The following is a 17,824-nucleotide window of genomic DNA, read 5'->3' as shown; positions in this document are numbered from 1 at the left end:
TTCTCCGGTTCAGCCCGCTGCCGGGGCGGAGGAGGGGACTGTGGGAAGGAAGGAAGGAAGGAAGGAAGGAAGGAAGGAAGGAAGGAAGGAATAGAGAGGGGGCGGGGAGGCGCGGTAGGGCCGGTAGGCAGGAGGCGCGGAGCGGGATTCTGGGGGGGTGACGGGGCGAATTCCTTCAAGGTCAGGGCCACTTTGCCTTACAGGAATCTTCTCGCTGTCTGTGCGCCAGGGGATGCTCTGTTTTGTATGACAGCGAAAGGGGATCTCCCTCGACCTTCCCGGTCGGCCCTGGAATCGTTTTCCTCTGCGCGGGGTCTCACTTCACAGCTGGGTAAAGAGGCAATATGGTAGCGATTGCTGCCTTGCTGCTCTCCGCGCCTCTCGCTCGCCGCTTGCTTTTTATTTTATTGAGCTATTTTGTCTTACGAGGTCGGTCACACACACACACACACACACACACCGAGAGAGAGAGAGAGAGAGAGAGAGAGAGAGAGAGAGAGAGAGAGAGAGAGAGAGAGAGAGCTTCCTCTCCCGCCCTCTCCCCCCTTTGCTTACAGTGGTGGCTTTCAGGAGTTGCCTCTCGGCCGCCCCGTCCCTCGCCCCAAATCCATCCGGCTTCTCCAATGAATTCGGCAGCGACAGGGCCAAGGGGAAGCCAGAGAGAGAGAAAATTCGGCGGAAGCCCCGCGCTTCCTCTCCGGCCCACAAGGCCTCGGTTATGACCATGAATGGAGCGAGCCGTGCGCCCGCATTCCAGTGAGGCGCAACCAGCGACCGCGACCGCGCTCGGCCTCCGCCGACCCTCGGCTGGCTTCGTTCGCCCCGGCCCCATAACTGTTCCCCATGCGCTGGTGTAAATGCACAAGAGCTGTCCTTGGCCAGGCGGCAGGCCCGGGGGACGGCCTGCCTGGCTTTCCCACCCCAGGAAGATGTTTGCCGTTTCATAACTAGCCCGTGTACCATTGTACCTAATGCGGGGGTGGGGGTGGGAAGGCGCTTGGCTACGGTCCCTTTCGGGTGGCGGTGGCAAGAAGGGCATTTCCCCTGTTTTCAGCCTTTCAGCGGAAGCGACAGGAGAGACGCTGGCAGGATCCTCTGGGCCTACATTGGCCGTATAGGCGGGCCTGTTGGTTGCAGGATCTCTCTCTTTCTCTCCAGGTCGAGAAGACTACAATGGCTACACCTTGGGGAGGCAAGCGGGGGACCGGGACACACTGACGAAACGCCCGGAATGGGTCTGTTTTTCTGGGTTTTCTCGGCATTGTGATGGGGAACATCCTGATTCTTTGATCGTTCATCCCCCCCCCCTCCAAATTTAATTCCATGGCCATTTCTTCCAAAAGAGGCTTTTGGGGGTGCTGGGGATGCCCGAAGCGGGACAAAAACACCACAAAACAACCAGCTAAATAGGAACGGATGAATGGTCTCATCCACAGAAATATGGAACAAGAGTCTGGGGATGTGTTTCCATTGAACTGGGAGATTTCCAGGGGACTGTGACGGGAGAGGGCCTTGTTGGTCAAGAGCGGCGAAAAAGGAAACAAAAACGCAACTTGAAACCCTCGTTTGTATTTTCTCTCTCTCTCTCTCTCTGTCCTCGGGTCTTTGCCAGGGATGGTTTAAAGGGTTCGTTCGACACACCCGTGTGTTACTCGAGAGGAAAACCCGAGGTGGGATCAATAGATCGCGGGGAAGTCTGGCCGAGTTCATTAACCGTCTCCCGAGGCTGAAATCCTCACCGCCCTTCCTTGAAAATAAATCCCAAGCCTTTGGGTTCAGGATGGGGGCCAAAGTCTAGCCCGCCGAATTCCTGAGCTCCCAGACCCCAGGCGCATTTCCTTCGCGGGGAGCGAGACGGGCCCTCCTTTCCAGACGCTAGGCGACAGACAGCCGTGCTCTGCTCCGGAGCCGCCGCCGGGCATTTTAAGCGGGCGGCAGCGGCGGTTGGAAGCCCTGGCCCACCTGAATGTCTGGCGCGATTCTTGAGCGGGCATCGCAAGGAAACCGCGGCCTGATGTGGGGGGGGAGGGCAAGGGGCCAGACACCAGCGCCTTGCAGGGACCCCCCCCCCGCCCTCATTGCCCAAACGGTTTATTGCACCCACCGAAGGCTCTTTCATGGCCATTGTTCCCCAGCTAGGATTTGTCCCCCAAAAGAGAGGAATTACGTTCTCCCGGCGTAAAGAGAGTCTTTTCTTGGGCTGCTGCTCTTTTCAGGGGTGCCTGATCAGAAATGGAATAGCCGCCGCATGGCCCCACCCGAAATGTAATAAACGAAAACCGCCTGGAGGCCTGCTGCTCGGATGATTTTTCTCCTTCGAGGAGCAAGGAAGGAAGGAAGGAAGTTCCGCCGACATATTTCAACACAGCTGACTCCAGATTTTAAACAAAAAATGACGCAGGGCTTCCCTCTTCCCGGGGAAGGAGCGGGACCGAGAAGAGGGAGACGTGGCTTCTGGGGCAGCGGAGTCCGAGTTGGGCCTCAGCCCCCTCAGCCAGACCTTTGTCGGCATTTTGATGCAGCTCCGTTGCTGCGGGGGGGGGGGGGTCGCTCTTCGGGGTCGTTCCTGTTTGCATCCGGGATTCTGCGGGAAGAGCCCGGCCGAAGGAAAGCAAAGTCCGTCTGGGAATGTGGACGTGTCCCGACACCCCGGGACGGCAGCAGCCAGGGACGCATAACGAGAAGCAGACTTCCTCGCGTGCAGGGTCTTCATCCATGCCTTGAATTAGCCCCGTGGTTTCCCTCTGCTTTGACAGTCTCTAGTTCGAATCAGACCCCCCTCCAAAAAAGAAGAAGAAAAAGAACAAGAAAGAAAGAAAGAAAGAAAGAAACTGTAGGAATTATTCCCTTTCTCCCCCACCCCTCACAATCTTTGGTCTGAGTTCTTTTCAAATACAGCTACAGAAGCAAGGGTCCTCCGGAGAAGTGAATTCGAATGTCAGCTCCAATCCGCATTCAACGGCTCCTTGAATTCGCAGCACTGGACTTGATCTGAGGGCCACATCACCGGCTATTCCCCCTCCGCAGAAGGCTGTAACCTTCCCCAGTATTAGCACGGCGAAGGCGCCAGAAAGTAAATAACGGTTTACACCTTTTGCTTTCCGATCCGGTGGCTGGGAAGGAAGAGTGTTCAAGCCCTGCCGGGGCCAACGGCGCCTCTCCAGCCGGGCGCCCGGGGAGACGGAGCCCCCCTTTCGCTTTCACGCAGACCGAGAAATTCAATGTCCTGCCAAAGAGAAAGGAAGGAATGAAGGAAGAAAACTCTCTCCCTCACCCCCCCCCCCCCTCCAATGTACAGTAGGTCGCGGCAGTTCTTTCTCCCTCCCCGAGCGAATGCACAGTTACACTTCACGGGGGAGTCGTCGCGCCAGGAGGGGAGGGGGCAGGGCAGGATCCGCTTCGCAGTCAACTTGATCGAGGGGCCTCACCCCACTTTCTTCCTCCTGCAGAAGTCCCTTCCCTGCTACCTTTGGCGGGAGGGCTGTCCGCGTGCGACAAGGTCCCAGGGCAGAGAGCGCAGAACCACGACTGGAAAAAAACAACAGGACCCCTTCCCCCAAGCGACCCGCCATCCATGCAGGTGGAGGGGACCTGGGCGGCAAGTCCTGAGAAGGGTGTGGGGAGGGGAGGGCGGTCTCGGCCGCCTGCTGCGGAGTTGTTTCCGGGGCCCCAGACAGAGACTCTGCCGGGTGGGCAGCCGTGGCTTTGGGCACTCCCAGATCGGAGGTGCCCATCGAGGTGCTGCGGTAAGGCTGGAGGGCGATGCGGCTCCCTTCGCCTCCTCTGCTGGGCTGGGGCTGGCGGGCGGAGGCGGAGGCGGAGGGGGCGCGTTGCCCTTCGGAAGGAGCGCCGGGCTGGATTTGACTTTTCCCCGCCAGCCAGCCAGCCAGCCAGCCCCGTTCCCCGCCGAACGCCGCGGCGGCGCACCATTATTTACAGTGAGTTCCCAAACTAAACACAATAGTCTAATTTAACCTTTCCAGGCACTCGTAAATTTTTACTGCTGCGAGACGCGGTGATGCAAATGAATGGGCTCGTCGCGGCAGAGTTAATAACAGCCCCGTGGCTCCTGAAACAATAACTCCTTATGAAATATAATAATAAATATATATTTAAATACAGTAGGCCGCCAGTGTTATTTTGTCTTTTTTATTACTTCAATTATTGTATAATTTTATGTGAAGGTCTCCGGTCCAAGGAGGACGGTCTGGCTGTTTGTGTGTGCGCGCGCTTGTGTGTGTGTATATGTGTGCGTGTGTGTGTGCGCGCGCGCGCGCGCGTGCAAAGCACACGGACCACTGATAGGATGATTAATTATGATATAAAATAGTCCGCTTCCAAAGGGTGTTGGCTCCCCTCCCCCCCCAGAAAAAGAATTCCTGATCTTTTAATCTCGTTTGGCCACAATTAAAACAAACTTTGCGGATCCCTTTGCATAAAGGCATATGGCTTTGCTATAAAAATGATGACTGGAAAACACCGACCCATTAATAGCCTGCGGACTGATTTATACGTTATTGTTCTGCTGCCCGGCCACGTGATGCGCGGCAGCCAATGAGCGGGCGGGCAGCCGCCAACTTATTAGGTGACTGTAGTTCTTCGGCAGGACCAAGTTGTGTCATGAAATCCGCCGTGCCCTAATTTCCCCGGGTCTCCTCGCGCCGCCGCGGCCGGGCGGCATGGCCATGTCTTCCTCGGGCGCGCTGAGCAACTACTACGTGGACTCCTTCCTCATCCACGAGAGCGAGGAGCTGGTGCAGTCCCGCTACGGCGCTGCGCCGCTGGGTCAGCCGGGCCGGCAGGCGAGCCTGGGCGAGCACCCCGAATTCGCCCCCTGCAGCTTCCAGTCCAAAGCGTCGGTCTTCAGCGCCTCCTGGAACGCCGCGCACCCGCCGAGCGCTAACAATGTGCCCGCCGTGTACCACCCGTACGTGCACCACCAGGCACCCATGGCAGCGCCCGACGGCAGGTACATGCGTTCGTGGCTCGAGCCCCTGCCGGGCTCCCTCTCTTTCCCCGGCTTGCCCGCCAGCAGGCATTACGGCATTAAACCGGAACCGCTCTCGGCCCGGCGGGGTGACTGTACCACCTTTGACCCGCACGCACTCTCCCTGACTGACTTTGCTTGTGGTTCTCCTCCAGCTGATAGGGATAAGCCAGCCCCCGACGGGCCCTTCGCGGAAAACCACGGCGAGAGCGAGTCCAACGGAGACAAGCCCCAGCTGGACCCAAGTAAGTCCCTCCGCAAGGCCGCCGGGGAGCCGCGAGGGGCGTCCAGCGGCCTGGGCTCGATACTCGAGCTCCAAAGCCAGAGAGGGAAGGGGGGGGGAAGCGGAGAGGGGGCCTCAAGAAGGCCAGTAGCCTTAGACAGGTGGGGCGGGAGAAGGGAGAGAAAATGCTCTCTGCCCAAACCCAGCATTGGATGTGAATCTGAGCCCTTTGTGACAAATGACTTGCCCAGAAAGAGACCCAAGCTACATGGGGCAGATGGGGGCAGGGGGGGGGAGACCTTTTTTCTTCCACCCCTCCTCCGTTCGATCCATCTTGTGTTGGACTGAACCGCCGGGACACGGAGCGGCCACAAAGGACGCCGCCCTGCTGATCAGGGTCAGGAGCCCGCTAGCGCTGGCTGTTTTCCTGGCTCGAGTGGCGGATGCAGGACAGGGGAAGGTCAGCAGCACGCGGCATAGAGACAGCTAGCCCCCTCCTCGCTCTTCTCCTGGCTCGTCCAGCGTGCTTGGGGCTGGGGGGGGCAGAATCAGAGGCTGGGCTGGGAGGAGGCACAAGAGGAAAGCCCGACCTCGAAAGTGTAGGCTAGGTAAACAATATGAAGGGCAGAGAAAGCGGAGGCGGAGGACCGGGCCAATGACGGTTTTCTACACGAATTTCTAAGGGACCTCTCCTCGTGGGGGGCTGTTTTGCCCCTTGTGTCTGACCCACCGTGGGTGTCACTCCCAATAAAAGGGACCTCGTAAACCCCCCACCCCTTATCAGGACACCTCCTGTCTTCTAAAGGAAGTGGGGGTCTGAGCGGGAGGGAGGGGAGGAGGGCGCAGCCAAGGGAGGCCAGGATTGCAGGCTGTTTTGGAGGGACTTCTCTCCCCTAACCGCTTGGCATGGTTTCCCTGCAGATAACCCTTCTGCAAACTGGTTACACGCGAGATCCACCAGGAAGAAACGTTGCCCTTACACCAAGCACCAGACGCTGGAGCTGGAGAAGGAATTCCTCTTCAACATGTATCTCACCAGGGACCGGAGGTATGAAGTGGCCAGGCTGCTGAACCTAACCGAGAGACAAGTGAAAATCTGGTTCCAGAACCGGAGGATGAAAATGAAGAAAATCAACAAGGACCGAGCAAAGGACGAGTGATGATGCAGGGGTTTCTCTCCAGCAGCAGAATTCTCCTCCTCCAATGCAACCCCCCCACACACACACCCATCACACCCGCCCACCCACCCCTGGCCGTGGCCAGGCCTCCACGTTGATTTCTGTCCTTGCCAACTCCGTGCTTAATGTACCTCGCCAGCACAGCACAGGGTGGGTGGATGGACCCTGGAGCTCTTCAGGAGGTACCACGATTTCCCCATTGTCTGATCATAGGAAAGAAAAGGGGGCATTATTAATGCGCAAAGCTGATTTGTTGGCTTGTTTAAATCTACCTGTCAGGAAAGAAAGAAAGAAAGAAAGAAAGAAAGAAAGAAAGAAAGAAAGAAAGAAAGAAAGAAAAACTACCTTTTTAATGCACAACTCTTTACAGACTGTATAGGTTAGTCAAAGTAGTTAATTTTATTTGCTCTTTGCGTGGCAGAGAGGGGTCTGCTCTAATACTTGAACACTGTGTTTTATCGTGGTAATGATATTTGTGACTCAATTTTTGTGCTTGGGTGCTGTACCAGATGTGATTGTGAAAGCTAGAATTCAATTTGAACTCAGGTTGTTTATTATAAAAGTTGCATAGAGTATAGCTCTGTAGTGTAAGAAGTCTTTTCTGTATAATTAGACAGTTAACTTTGGATTGTATGGGAAAGAATATTCTTTCTCCCTCTCCCCCCCCCACTTTTAAAAAACAGGAGGGGGCCATGATCTGAGCCTGAAAAGAAATCAGGAGCTCTCCCTTCCTCTAAAGCAAGTCATCTTAGTATGCACAGAAAACACTGATCTATATATCTCTATATATAGTACTGTCTCCTTCAGCTGTATATATATTATCTATATATTAAAGATGAAACCCTTAATAATCAGATTAGCTTGAATATTGTTTTTGCACCCGTGAGCAGTTTTTGGCTATTGGAGCTATACATATATGTGAAAAAAGGTAACTACCTATGGTTTACGTTTTTAAGTTTAATCAAATAATTTGATTCTTATTGTAATGAAATTTAATTTTATTGATAATAAATTATACGCTCTAAAAACCTACCTTGGGTTATTGTAGATTTGTATCAATTATTACGAAAAAAATAATTAAATCCTGGAAGTTATGTTTATGCAGAATCTACACTGTATATTTTGCCGTAGTTACCTCATGGCCTACTGACCAAATAGTTGTGTCCAAATGATATTTAACTTTTTTTGCAAAATAAAGTATATATTGATTCTTCTTAATATTTTGTGATGTTTTAAGATTATTGAGAGGCCGCTAGCCCACCAATGCCCGGCCCAAGTAGATAGGCGGCAGTTGGGAAGAGAACTGAACCTGGATTCTGAGTCCAGCGGCACCCAGGAAAGCCCACGCCTGGAGTAAATCCTTACTGGTCTTAAAGGTGCCCTTGGACTCAAATGTGTTCCTTCAGACCAACCCAGCAGCCCACTTGATCCTCCACAGAGCTATTCAAAGGGAGGTCCTGATCCTTTCCATGGGGCTGATTCCCAGGCAATGTTGCTCCCCGAGGGACAGAGATCTGAGGGGCATCAGATCCCAGATTTCTTTTATCACTCACCATAAAGAGTGAGAACACCCAATAAGGTTACAAGCCCCCCATATTGAGGCCAAGAATAGCAGGTATTCTGCCCGCCTTAAAGTGAGAGGCAGGGGAAAATGAGGGGTAGATGTAGGTGGGGCTGCTTCCCCCCCCCAGCCAACGTTTGAAAGCCCCCAGCCAAAATAGTCACAAACGGGTTCCACCAAAGGCAGCCAGTCAGTCGAACAAAGCCTCCGGTAGGAAATTTCAACCTTCTGCCGGCCCAGAACGCCCCTACCCCCGCAGATCCCGACTCAGCTGCCTTCTCCCGCCTAGCCAAATAAACGCAGAGCATTTGAAATGTAGCGGAAGCGGGTCGCCTTCAAACAATATTCATGGAGGCTTTGTTTGCGATCATTTCAATCCGAATTAGAAATGGGGAAAAAATTGGGGAAGGGTGGGGCCAATACTAAAGGCCTCGGAGTAAAGGGGTCCGGGGATTTAAGCATTTGGCTTCAGAGGCTGAGCCCTAAAAATGCTGGTTCGGTAGAGTGGGACACTGCGGCTCCTGGCCCCGGCTCTCGGCTATCTGCTCAGGAGGCGGCGGCCCCAGAACGCCCACCGGAGCCGAACTGTGCCCAAGAACAAACAGAAACGCTTTTGCCGAATGAATGAATGAAGGAAGGAAGGAATGAATGGCCCGGTCTCTTTTTAAAGCCAAAACAAGCCCGCGCCCTTCCAGCTAACAAGCCTTGGCTCAAGGCGCCCTTAGGAAAATTCAGAGCCGTGCACCGCCATAAAAGAAAATGACGGCTGTAACATTTTATGGGGTGTAAAATGCCGCAGGCGTAAAGAGGAGAACGTTCAGAACCTCAAGAACTTTGCAAAGTTTCAATGTTCAGGTTTTTCTCTGGCTTCGGTCTCTTTCCTTTATATATATATATTTATTTATTTAGAATCCAGAAATTAGATGCGTTAGCAAAAGGCGAAAGAGTTCTTGGAGGGCGGGGGGGGGGGGGGCGAGGTCTCTAATTGATGCCTGTTCCAACGGTTTGGATGTTGGGACGCCCTCGGTTGTTGCAGACAGTGGGGACTTCAAAGAATCAGGGCTAGGAGCGCGTAATAAATGGCGGGTCTGCGAACTGTCTGGAATTCGGCCCTTAATGAGTTTACAACTGTCCAGCCACAATTAAGATTTCCCACAAAAGCCCTTTCATTTTATTTTGTCTGGCTGTTTCAGATAAAGCGGCTGTGCGGAAATAGCTTGCTTTTATGATCCCCTTTTCCTCTTAAACGTAGGCTGGACTTTATCTGTAATGAATTTGCAGCTGGGATTTTTTTCTGTAATTGCTCCTTCATCGCACAGGAAGATTATTGAACCAGTTGCTGTGGCAGAAACCAAGTATCAGAGCTAAGTTTGGGCCCAGTGACATCTTTAAGGCCAACAAAGTTTTATTCCTGCTATAAGCTTTCCTGTGTACACCCACTACGTTTGCACTTTTGAAGGATTCCTGAGCCTGTTTTATTGCCTGCAATGACCGAATGTGAACAGCAGATGGCACTGTTGGTCCACGAAAACAAGGACTAATCCACCATGAAATCAATAGAAAGCTTCTAAAATGTCGACTTCTCGTAGCATGTGCGGATTTGGGACTACTGATCTTTTAAAACAAAGGACAAGAGTCTTCAGTGGATGTATATGGATGCTACATCTCCTATTTGTTTTTAAAATGTCATCTTGTTGACATCAGATTCGGCAAATAAACTCAGATCTCCCTACACCCTTGTTTTGTTTTGTTTTTTAAGCAGCTCTGAAAATGTTTCATTAGTTAATCCTCCGACAAACGAATGAGCCCTGAATCTCCTGCTTGTCTTTTCTTATCTGTATGTCATTAGATCTACAGTGTGGAAATATGTATCTATCCATCGGTATCGTCTTTACAAATATTTCAAGGATTGTATATTGTATATTGCCGTTTTTGTGTTTTCATGGCCAGCCAGCCCCATTTTCTGAGCCTATATATGTGGGTCAACAGTGCATATATGGTCTATTTACCGAATGTATGGGGTATGAGTGCAAAATACAATGAAACCGAAGTGGGTTGGGGCGCTGATTAAAAAACAACAACATGTGCATATGCACAAAAATAGAATGCAATTATCTGTGTGTCAACAGCTATCTATGTATATTCACGAAATTTAATCACTTTCACTAACCCGCTTGCGGCCAAGTGAACTGTTTATCCTTTTTACTGTGGTTACTTGAGCAATTTTATAAGTGGGAATGGGGAAGCCTAATGGAGCTTCAAATGCCATATCGATGATTCTAGAAAACATTCCTAAATTGTTCAGAACCAGGTGGGTGCGTTAAAATGCTGTAAAAAAAAAATCCCGGGTCGGTGAGAATAATGCTTAGACGGGTCATCGACAAAGCAGGAGGCAACGAACCACCGGGAAAGATCCTGCAACACGGAAAGGACTCGATCCCCTGCAAGGTATTCAGTCCCTGGTGAAGCAGAGGACTCTCTTGAAGCAATTTCATCCCGCAAGGAGCCAATTATCCTCTGAGAAACACCAAGAAGGGCTGGCATTAGCGGCCAGCTTGCAGATTTTAATGTGAAAATTATTTACCGGCCACTGAAATTCTTCAGCAGATGTTCAGGGCGCCGCTGGATTCCCAAGCCATTTCGCCTCGGTGGGATGCAGATGCCAGCAGACTGACACACCGCAGGGGTCAGGGATATGTCTGCCCGGATCCATTCCGGAAGGCTTCCCGCTATTTCTTTACGGCTTCGCTCATCCAAACAACAGCCCTACCTTCGCTTCTTGGGTTGAGAGCTACTGTATGGATCTAACTGCACCACCAAAGGGGAGGAAGAGAACGGGCGTTCCTCAGAAAACTGACCGCTTGACGGGCACTACTGGGCTTACAAGTATGGAAATACTGCAGAAATAATAATAGGGGGAACATAATATTATGCGAGGAAAACATAAAAGAGGCTACAAAAGAAATGCACAGGGATCTTTTGAAGGGAAAACGGAATTTGAGAATTCTATTCTATTTTAGCACCGGGGAGAGAAACAGGAGGAAAGAATCCCAAAAGAGTGTATTATTATAAAGGAGGGGCAGGATGCAGAAGGGTTGAACCTCCGTCCGGGGCCCCAACTGGAAACGAGGGTTCCTGGCGGGGAGAGAGTCCAAAGAGAATTCCTGCTAACGAACAACGGGCGCTTTCCACACGGTCTGGCGAGGCTGCCCGCTCCTCATTCGCCTGCAATGAAATGCACGTTCGGTGGTGCCTTTGCTCTTGGATAGACCCAAATGACCCTGCGGATCCCACGTGCATTCAGACACTGGGTTGCTCGGCACCCAAAGAGCTGCTCGGAATTGCCAAAGAACGCCGCTTCGCTGGTGTCCCTGCCTACAATTCTGGACTGGAAAGAAATCTGACCCCAATTTTTTTTGGGGGGGGGTGTCCCTTCATAGAGCCCTCTCCGAGCTGAAGGCCGCTTCCCCATCCCCGGGTCATTCCCAGGAAAGCGCGGCCTGGCTTGAGCCCCTTTTGCGCAGAGGCCCAGGAGGTGCGTGGGATGGATCCCCCCCCCGCCAAGGAGGGCCCCGAAGGGCTTCTTGCAAAGGCCACCTGGCATCCCCTTGGCCCTCTCCTGGTCGAAACAACGAGGGGCCCTAACGCTTCCAATGCTTCCAAGAGGGCGACTTCTAGGGGGCCATAATCAGGAGCTAATAGGAAGCAAGCCCGGTCCGGGGGCCGCCGCCTCTCCTGCCCTTCGGCCTAGGGAGGCCTTTGCTTTTCACGGGGCCCTTTCCAGGGGCATCTCTAAGGCCCTGCCTGCCTGACTTTACCAACCCCCAAGTCTAGACTGGCGCATTTGGGTGCTGTTGCGCCCTCCACACATCTTGTGTCACCCGCAGCAATTTATGGGTCTGATGCCGTCTCCTGCAGCCGCTTTGATCTCGGGCTCTGCAGGTTTAGCTTTTCTTTCTTTCTTTCTTTCTTTCTTTCTTTCTTTCTTTCTTTCTTTCTTTCTTTCTTTCTTTCTTTCTTTCTTTCTTTCTTTCTTTCTTTCTTTCTTTCTTTCTTTCTTTCTTTCTATTGGGGAGGGGATTCCCACCGCTGCCTCCCCCAGCAGAAGCAGCAGCAGCAGCAGCCCCGGGGGTTGTCCATGCCTGCCCTATGGTTTGAGAGGGATCTCTGTGCCCAGAAGCAGCTCTCCTGGCAGACTTCCCTCCGCACCCTTCCGCTGCCCCGACGCCCTTGAGACAAGTTCTCCTCCACCTTTATGGTGACCGGGCAGGGCAAGGTGGAGCGCCATGGAGCCCCCAGGCTGTGGGTCCAGAAGGCACCATGGCACAGACTCTCTCAGTGGGTCCCCTCAATGTACCTCCTCAAGATTCCGTGCGAAATCTCTCCAGGGCCCATTTCCACTGGCGAGAACTGCTTTGTACACCCAGGACACCAAATCCCACTATTGAAGAGGGAGGATTTCCGGAGCAATCGCATTGTCCTCCTTCCAGTTTATGGGGTGCAATCGAGCAGGGGTAGTAAAAGCCGAGCTTACAACCCCCCCCCCCTAGGAAGGAAACCACTTTTACGATCTCTTTAAAGGAAAGATGGCAGGCAGGCTCCTCCAGGGGAAGCAGCCGGGGTGTGTGTGGGGGGGGGGCGTGGAGGGGGGGATTCGGAGAAATGCAGGAGCCGGAGTGGCGCTCGGGGAAAACGGGAGGGGGGGAGGTGTCTTGGCTACTAGCACGCAGGTACTTGATAGCAGTCAGGGGGCAAAACCTTTTTCAGTCTCCTTCGGAAAGGGGCTCAAGATCCTTGCCTTATTTCCCTTCTTTAAATATATATCTATATTGGGGGGAGGTGGGATGACGTTGCTGCCGGTCAGGAGGCAGCCAAGGCGCCCAGGAGGTTGGCCAGCCCCCCCCCCCCCAATCCCTTCTGCGAGTCGCTGCCCGGGAGAGCGGCCGAGGGACCCCAGGGAGAGGGTTCGCCCCTTGGGGGAGAGGCGCGGAAAGGCCCGTCGCGGGAGCCCCCCCCCCCCGGGCGCCGAGTGGTTCGCAGCGAGCCAAGGCAGACAGAGGGCTCCCCCGAAGCGCCGTTCCTCTCGCCCGGAGATATTGGCCGACTGCGTAATGTCAGCATCTTAATAAATCTGTTAGCAAATTAGGAGACCTCCCGTATAAATATTTCACGATTTCCTTTCCCGCAGGAAAAAAAAATCAAGCATGATTTGCAGGAACGCTTGGGCGACCGCCTTTGATTTTTTGATAAGCCTATCCGGTGCTCTTAGTTAGCGGCAGGAAGGGTTGTTGTTTTTTTTTGTATGGGGGGGGTGTTTCATATTTTCTTTCCTTCCCCCCTCCCTGTTTGCAACCAGCAGAAATGAGGGGAGCAAGCCAGGAGGCGGAAGCGGGAGCGGCAGTCTTTGGGGGGGGGGAAGGGCTAAGGGGGGGTCACCTGGCGACCGAACTGCAAGGCGGGAGGGGGCAACGGCGGCAGAGGAGCGTGCCCCCCACTCCCAACCCACCCCACCCCGAGAGAAGGGGCAGCTCCCTCCGCGGCAGCGCGCCGGGCTTCCCTTCGGGGCCAGAGCGAGGCGCCTCGTTATTCCTGCCGCCAGAAGCCCCTCCTCGCCCCCTGCCCGAGTAATTTGTCAGCCGCTCCTCTTGCCCGTCCATTCCCGGGTCCTGCGAGGCACCCTGATCTCTCCCACCTGTGATGCAGGAGGAGATTGGAGGACGGGGTCACATGACTGGTCACGTGGTAGAGGCAGCTCCGTCCAAAAGAAAATGGGGTTTGGTGTAAATCTGGGGGTGTAATGTTATCATATATCACGCTACCTCGTAAAACCGACACCGAAGCCTACCGGACAACAAATCACCGGTCAAAATTATGAGTTCTTCGTATTATGTGAACGCTCTTTTTAGCAAATATACGACGGGGGCTGCTTCTCTCTTCCAAAATGCAGAGCCTACGTCGTGCTCCTTCGCTACCAACTCCCAGAGAGGCGGCTACGGACCCAGCGCTAGCGCCTTCACCGCCTCCGTCCCCGGCTTGTACAATGTGAACAGCCCCCTCTACCAGAGCCCCTTCTCCTCGGGGTACGGCCTGGGCTCCGACGCCTACAACCTGCACTGCTCCTCCTTCGACCAGAACATCCCGGTCCTCTGCAATGACCTAACCAAAGCCAGCTGCGAGAAAACCGAGGAAGGCAACCTGCACGGCCCGGCCGAGAGCAATTTCCGGATATACCCCTGGATGCGGTCCTCAGGTAGGGCGGAGGGGGGCCGCGGGGAGCGGGCGAATCAATGCGGAGCACGCAAACTTCCTCGCAAGGAGCGCGCCCGCCCGCCCGCCTGCCTGCCTGCTTTTAATTAGAGCAGAGGCGCCATTGCGCGGAGAGCCTGTGGCATTGTATGTAAATGAGCCTCATAAAACTTTTTATTGCCCAATTAATGGGTTCTGGCCTCGTAAATTTATCTAACTCCGGGTTTGCCGGGGAAGCAGAGCGCTGGGTTGGCTCGGGCGGTTCGGCAGCGTCGGGAAGGTGCCCGGGGGGGGGGGGGGGTCGTGGTGGACAAGTGGGGCCGGCTTGCAAAGCCCATGTGGGGGAGAGAGAGAAGAGGCGGCGGGGCGGGGGTGGGAAGCTTCCCAGTCTGAGCATGGGCAGAAAAAATAAAATAAAAGCTATTTTCTTCTTTCCCTTTCCTTCCCAGAGATGTATGATCCGTTATAAATACGAGAAAGGGAAAGTGTTCCGGGGCGCCGCGAGGCATCCTTGCTCGGCTCGGACAGAAAGTAAACAAGCTGTCCAGACCGGGGGGGGGGGGAGAGCCCCGAGCTCCAGAAAGGGTGGGGTGTGGGCGCCCTCCTTAATGCGGGGCAGTCCGGCTCCAGACTCCTGTGCTGCCGCCCCCCCCCCCTTCTATCCACCTGGTTTTTCAGTCACTAATAATTCTGGGCTGCCCAGCCACCTTCCCCCCCCCCCCCCCCGCCTTTCATTGGGGCATTGTGGGCGCGATCCACCGACTCCCTTCCCAGCCGACCCACTCCAAACTGGGCCGTGAAGGTCCGTTTTCTGACCCGGGCTTGAGATGCATTTTTAGGTGCTGGGGAGGGGGCAGAGGCTGAGCCCGTTCCCCTCCCGAGCCGGTCGCGACCCTCCTGTGCCTTCTCCCGCCAGGATTCTCTGATTCTCCAACTTTGCCTCCCGTCTCCCTTCTCTCCCCCCTCCCGGCCCCCTGCCCGCCCCGGGGAGTCCCTGCAGGTCCGGATCGGAAGCGAGGGCGCCAGACCTACACCCGCTACCAGACGCTGGAGCTGGAGAAGGAATTCCACTTCAACCGCTACCTGACCCGCCGGCGGAGGATAGAGATCGCGCACGCCCTGTGCCTGACCGAGCGGCAGATCAAGATCTGGTTCCAGAACAGGCGCATGAAGTGGAAGAAGGAGCATAAAGAGGAGAGCACCGCGGCCGGGGCCGGAGCCGGAGCCGGGGCCGGGGCGGGGACCGGGACCGGGGCGGGCGCCGCCGCCGACCATGAAGGTGCATCAGCCACGGCCTCGGTGGAGAAAGTGGAGGAAGAGGAGGAAGACGAGGAGTAGCTGCCCGGAGCCTTCCTCCTGCCTGCACGGGGCAGCCGGAAATCAAACCACAAAAAAGTATCATCCTGGCAAAAGAAGACCCTTGTCACAGCCATTCATAGCACCAATATCTTCCACATCCCTAGAGCACCCTCGATTACGCCCTGTGCAAACTAGGAGTTACTACTCCACCATCGGACCACTTGGGCCTGGATTTTCCAGGCCTCTGTTTAAAATGTTCCATTTCAAAAACACGTGTTACTGCTATTGCTGACTTGGGGGGGGGGGGGTGAGGAGAGAATTGGTTACTTGCACATTGGGGGTGGGGAGAGAAATCCCTCCACCCCCACAGACGAAAGTTAAGGCTTCCAGGTAAAACTACCTGACTGTATTGGTCCCAATCAGGCCCTCGGGGGCGGGGGTGTGTTAGGATCAGTTGCAAACTACCTAATTTTAGACGGGGGAGGGTGACGCCCTTCCATTTTGCTGCGGGGTGGCAGTTTTTGTTTGTGGTTAAAATAAGCGGGGTGGGACTGAAAGGAGGAGGGGGAACAATCCTTGAAAAACAGTGACTGAACCACTAGACTCACCGCAGCAGTCATTTGTACTACCTATTTTCAAAACTACCTATTAAGGCGCTCCTCCTGCCTATCTCCCAAGCTCTGCTGTGTTTTACTCTTGAGGAGAGGAAAGGGAGTTGCGCTGGCGCTTCTGGCCTGACAGGCAGAGGAGAAGGAGGCAAAAGGAGGCAGGGGAAGAAAGGGACGGCCTTCAAAGCTCTCATAGAGGATTTGAGGCCGAGTATTGCGGAGTATAATTTAAAAATAGTAAAAAAATAATAATAATATATTTATTCCAAGTCTGTTATTACGTCATATGCTGCAACTTAAAACTATCTGCTCGTGTCTTCTCCAGTAGGAATTTTGGAGAAATTCTCGCAAATGTTGTATAAAGCGGTTTCATCGCCGGTATTTCATTTTGTATTGCGCTCTGGGCAGCCAGTTAGATATATAGGTCTGAATAATTCATTCTGCTTGATACAGCTGTCTTGTGAATCCAGGCAGCCGGGCCGTATACCTGCTCCCCCTCACCTTTCTCCGAGTTGTCCCATCAGAATGGAATAGACATGAAACTGCGCGAATAGTGAACTCCCCACCTTATCTGTTGGCTGGCAACTTCCGCGGCCGTCTCTGTTGTCTCGGACTTTACATCACACCCAAAAGCTGGGAGATCTGTACTGAATTGGGGGTGATTTTGTAGCATGATGCCATGTTGACAAACTCTGTATAAATAAATTGCGCCTGGGAAAGTTTTGGCTAAACTTTATTCATAAATTGTATGTTACAATGTGCTTTTCGATGTGTTCATTGTGAACATTGAGGTATTTCGTGTTTTAAAAGAAAAAAATGGGCGGGGGGCATTGAATGTGGGTGAATTCTCTTCGGAAGTGTTTTTGTGTATTCAGTGTGTTTTATGTTACATAGGAATAAAAATGCTTGTTGACAGTGAATCGTCTTTCTTTGTTGAGTGTGTGAATACACACACATACACATGTGTGCACAAACACACAAATATCACAGGTGCGCACATGCCCGGAAACATTCCCTACCCGTTCTGGTACTTGCAAGCAAGCGGGGACTGTAATGATCCAATATACTTCCTTGTAATGTGTCCCCGGCCGCGCACAAACAGGGATCTACGGGGCATTTCTCAGTGTTTTACAGTTGGGCATTCTAAGTTGGACATTCCTAAACTCCAAGAGTGATTTTTTTCGTCTAAATTGGGGTTGGGGGGAGAGAAAACGGAAATATTCATTAAAAACCTTTGTTCACTTGAATGGCAAGAAATCTGCCGACTCCCACACAGACCTTACCCTCCGTTCGGTGACCATTGCCTCTTGGAAAATAGGCATAAGAGTCGGGTCTCCGTTTAGCCTTCAAAATATAAGAAGGCTTTGGGGGGGGGGTTGGGGGGGAGTTAACAGCCATTTTCTGTGGCATAAACAGGAATCCGCATTGGGGCCTATGGCGATGAGAAATTTATGGGATAAAATGCATGAATATCGGAGGGTTAAAGAGCCGCATGCGGGAACTGTATAGATACACGCATATAAACATACATACATATGTAAGGCTTACACCCCCCCCCCCAAAAAAAAGCTCATATTGCCAAATATTTCACATACCCGCAGTTATTTTCTTTTAGTGGGGCAGATGGGCTGTGGGTTTTTTGGGTGTGTGTGTGTGTTTTAAAAATAGGACTATTTAAAACAGTGGAATTATGAAGAAGAATGCGCAAAAGTGCCAGGCGAA

At 53.2% G+C, this 17,824-nt stretch overlaps 2 protein-coding genes across 2 annotated transcripts; both read left to right on the top strand.

Moving 5' to 3' along the window:
* The first annotated feature begins 155 nt into the window (after positions 1 to 155).
* HOXA9 (homeobox A9) lies at positions 156 to 7,606 on the top strand. The gene is made up of 2 exons (XM_077303263.1): positions 156 to 5,232; positions 6,132 to 7,606. Exons 1-2 carry the CDS (start codon positions 4,680 to 4,682, stop codon positions 6,368 to 6,370), a joined length of 792 nt encoding a protein of 263 aa, XP_077159378.1. The 5' UTR covers positions 156 to 4,679; the 3' UTR covers positions 6,371 to 7,606.
* Positions 7,607 to 13,731: 6,125 nt separating this feature from the next.
* HOXA7 (homeobox A7) lies at positions 13,732 to 17,017 on the top strand. The gene is given in 3 exon segments (XM_077303264.1): positions 13,732 to 13,810; positions 13,813 to 14,199; positions 15,196 to 17,017. Coding segments are annotated over 3 exon segments (789 nt in total). The 5' UTR covers positions 13,732 to 13,746; the 3' UTR covers positions 15,534 to 17,017.
* Positions 17,018 to 17,824: the final 807 nt, after the last annotated feature.

Source organism: Paroedura picta, chromosome 11 (assembly GCF_049243985.1).
Source record: "Paroedura picta isolate Pp20150507F chromosome 11, Ppicta_v3.0, whole genome shotgun sequence".
Classification (NCBI taxonomy): domain Eukaryota; kingdom Metazoa; phylum Chordata; class Lepidosauria; order Squamata; family Gekkonidae; genus Paroedura; species Paroedura picta.
The sequence above is the reverse complement of the archived record's forward strand: the minus strand, read 5'-3'. Positions and strand labels throughout refer to the sequence as shown.

Bases quoted from the DNA above. Each gene is read 5' to 3' on its own strand.
- HOXA9 (XM_077303263.1), top strand. From the start codon at position 4,680: ATGGCCATGTCTTCCTCGGGCGCGCTGAGCAACTACTACGTGGACTCC. The intron at 5,233-6,131 runs GTAAGTCCCTCC...GTTTCCCTGCAG, and splicing joins CAAGCCCCAGCTGGACCCAA to ATAACCCTTCTGCAAACTGG.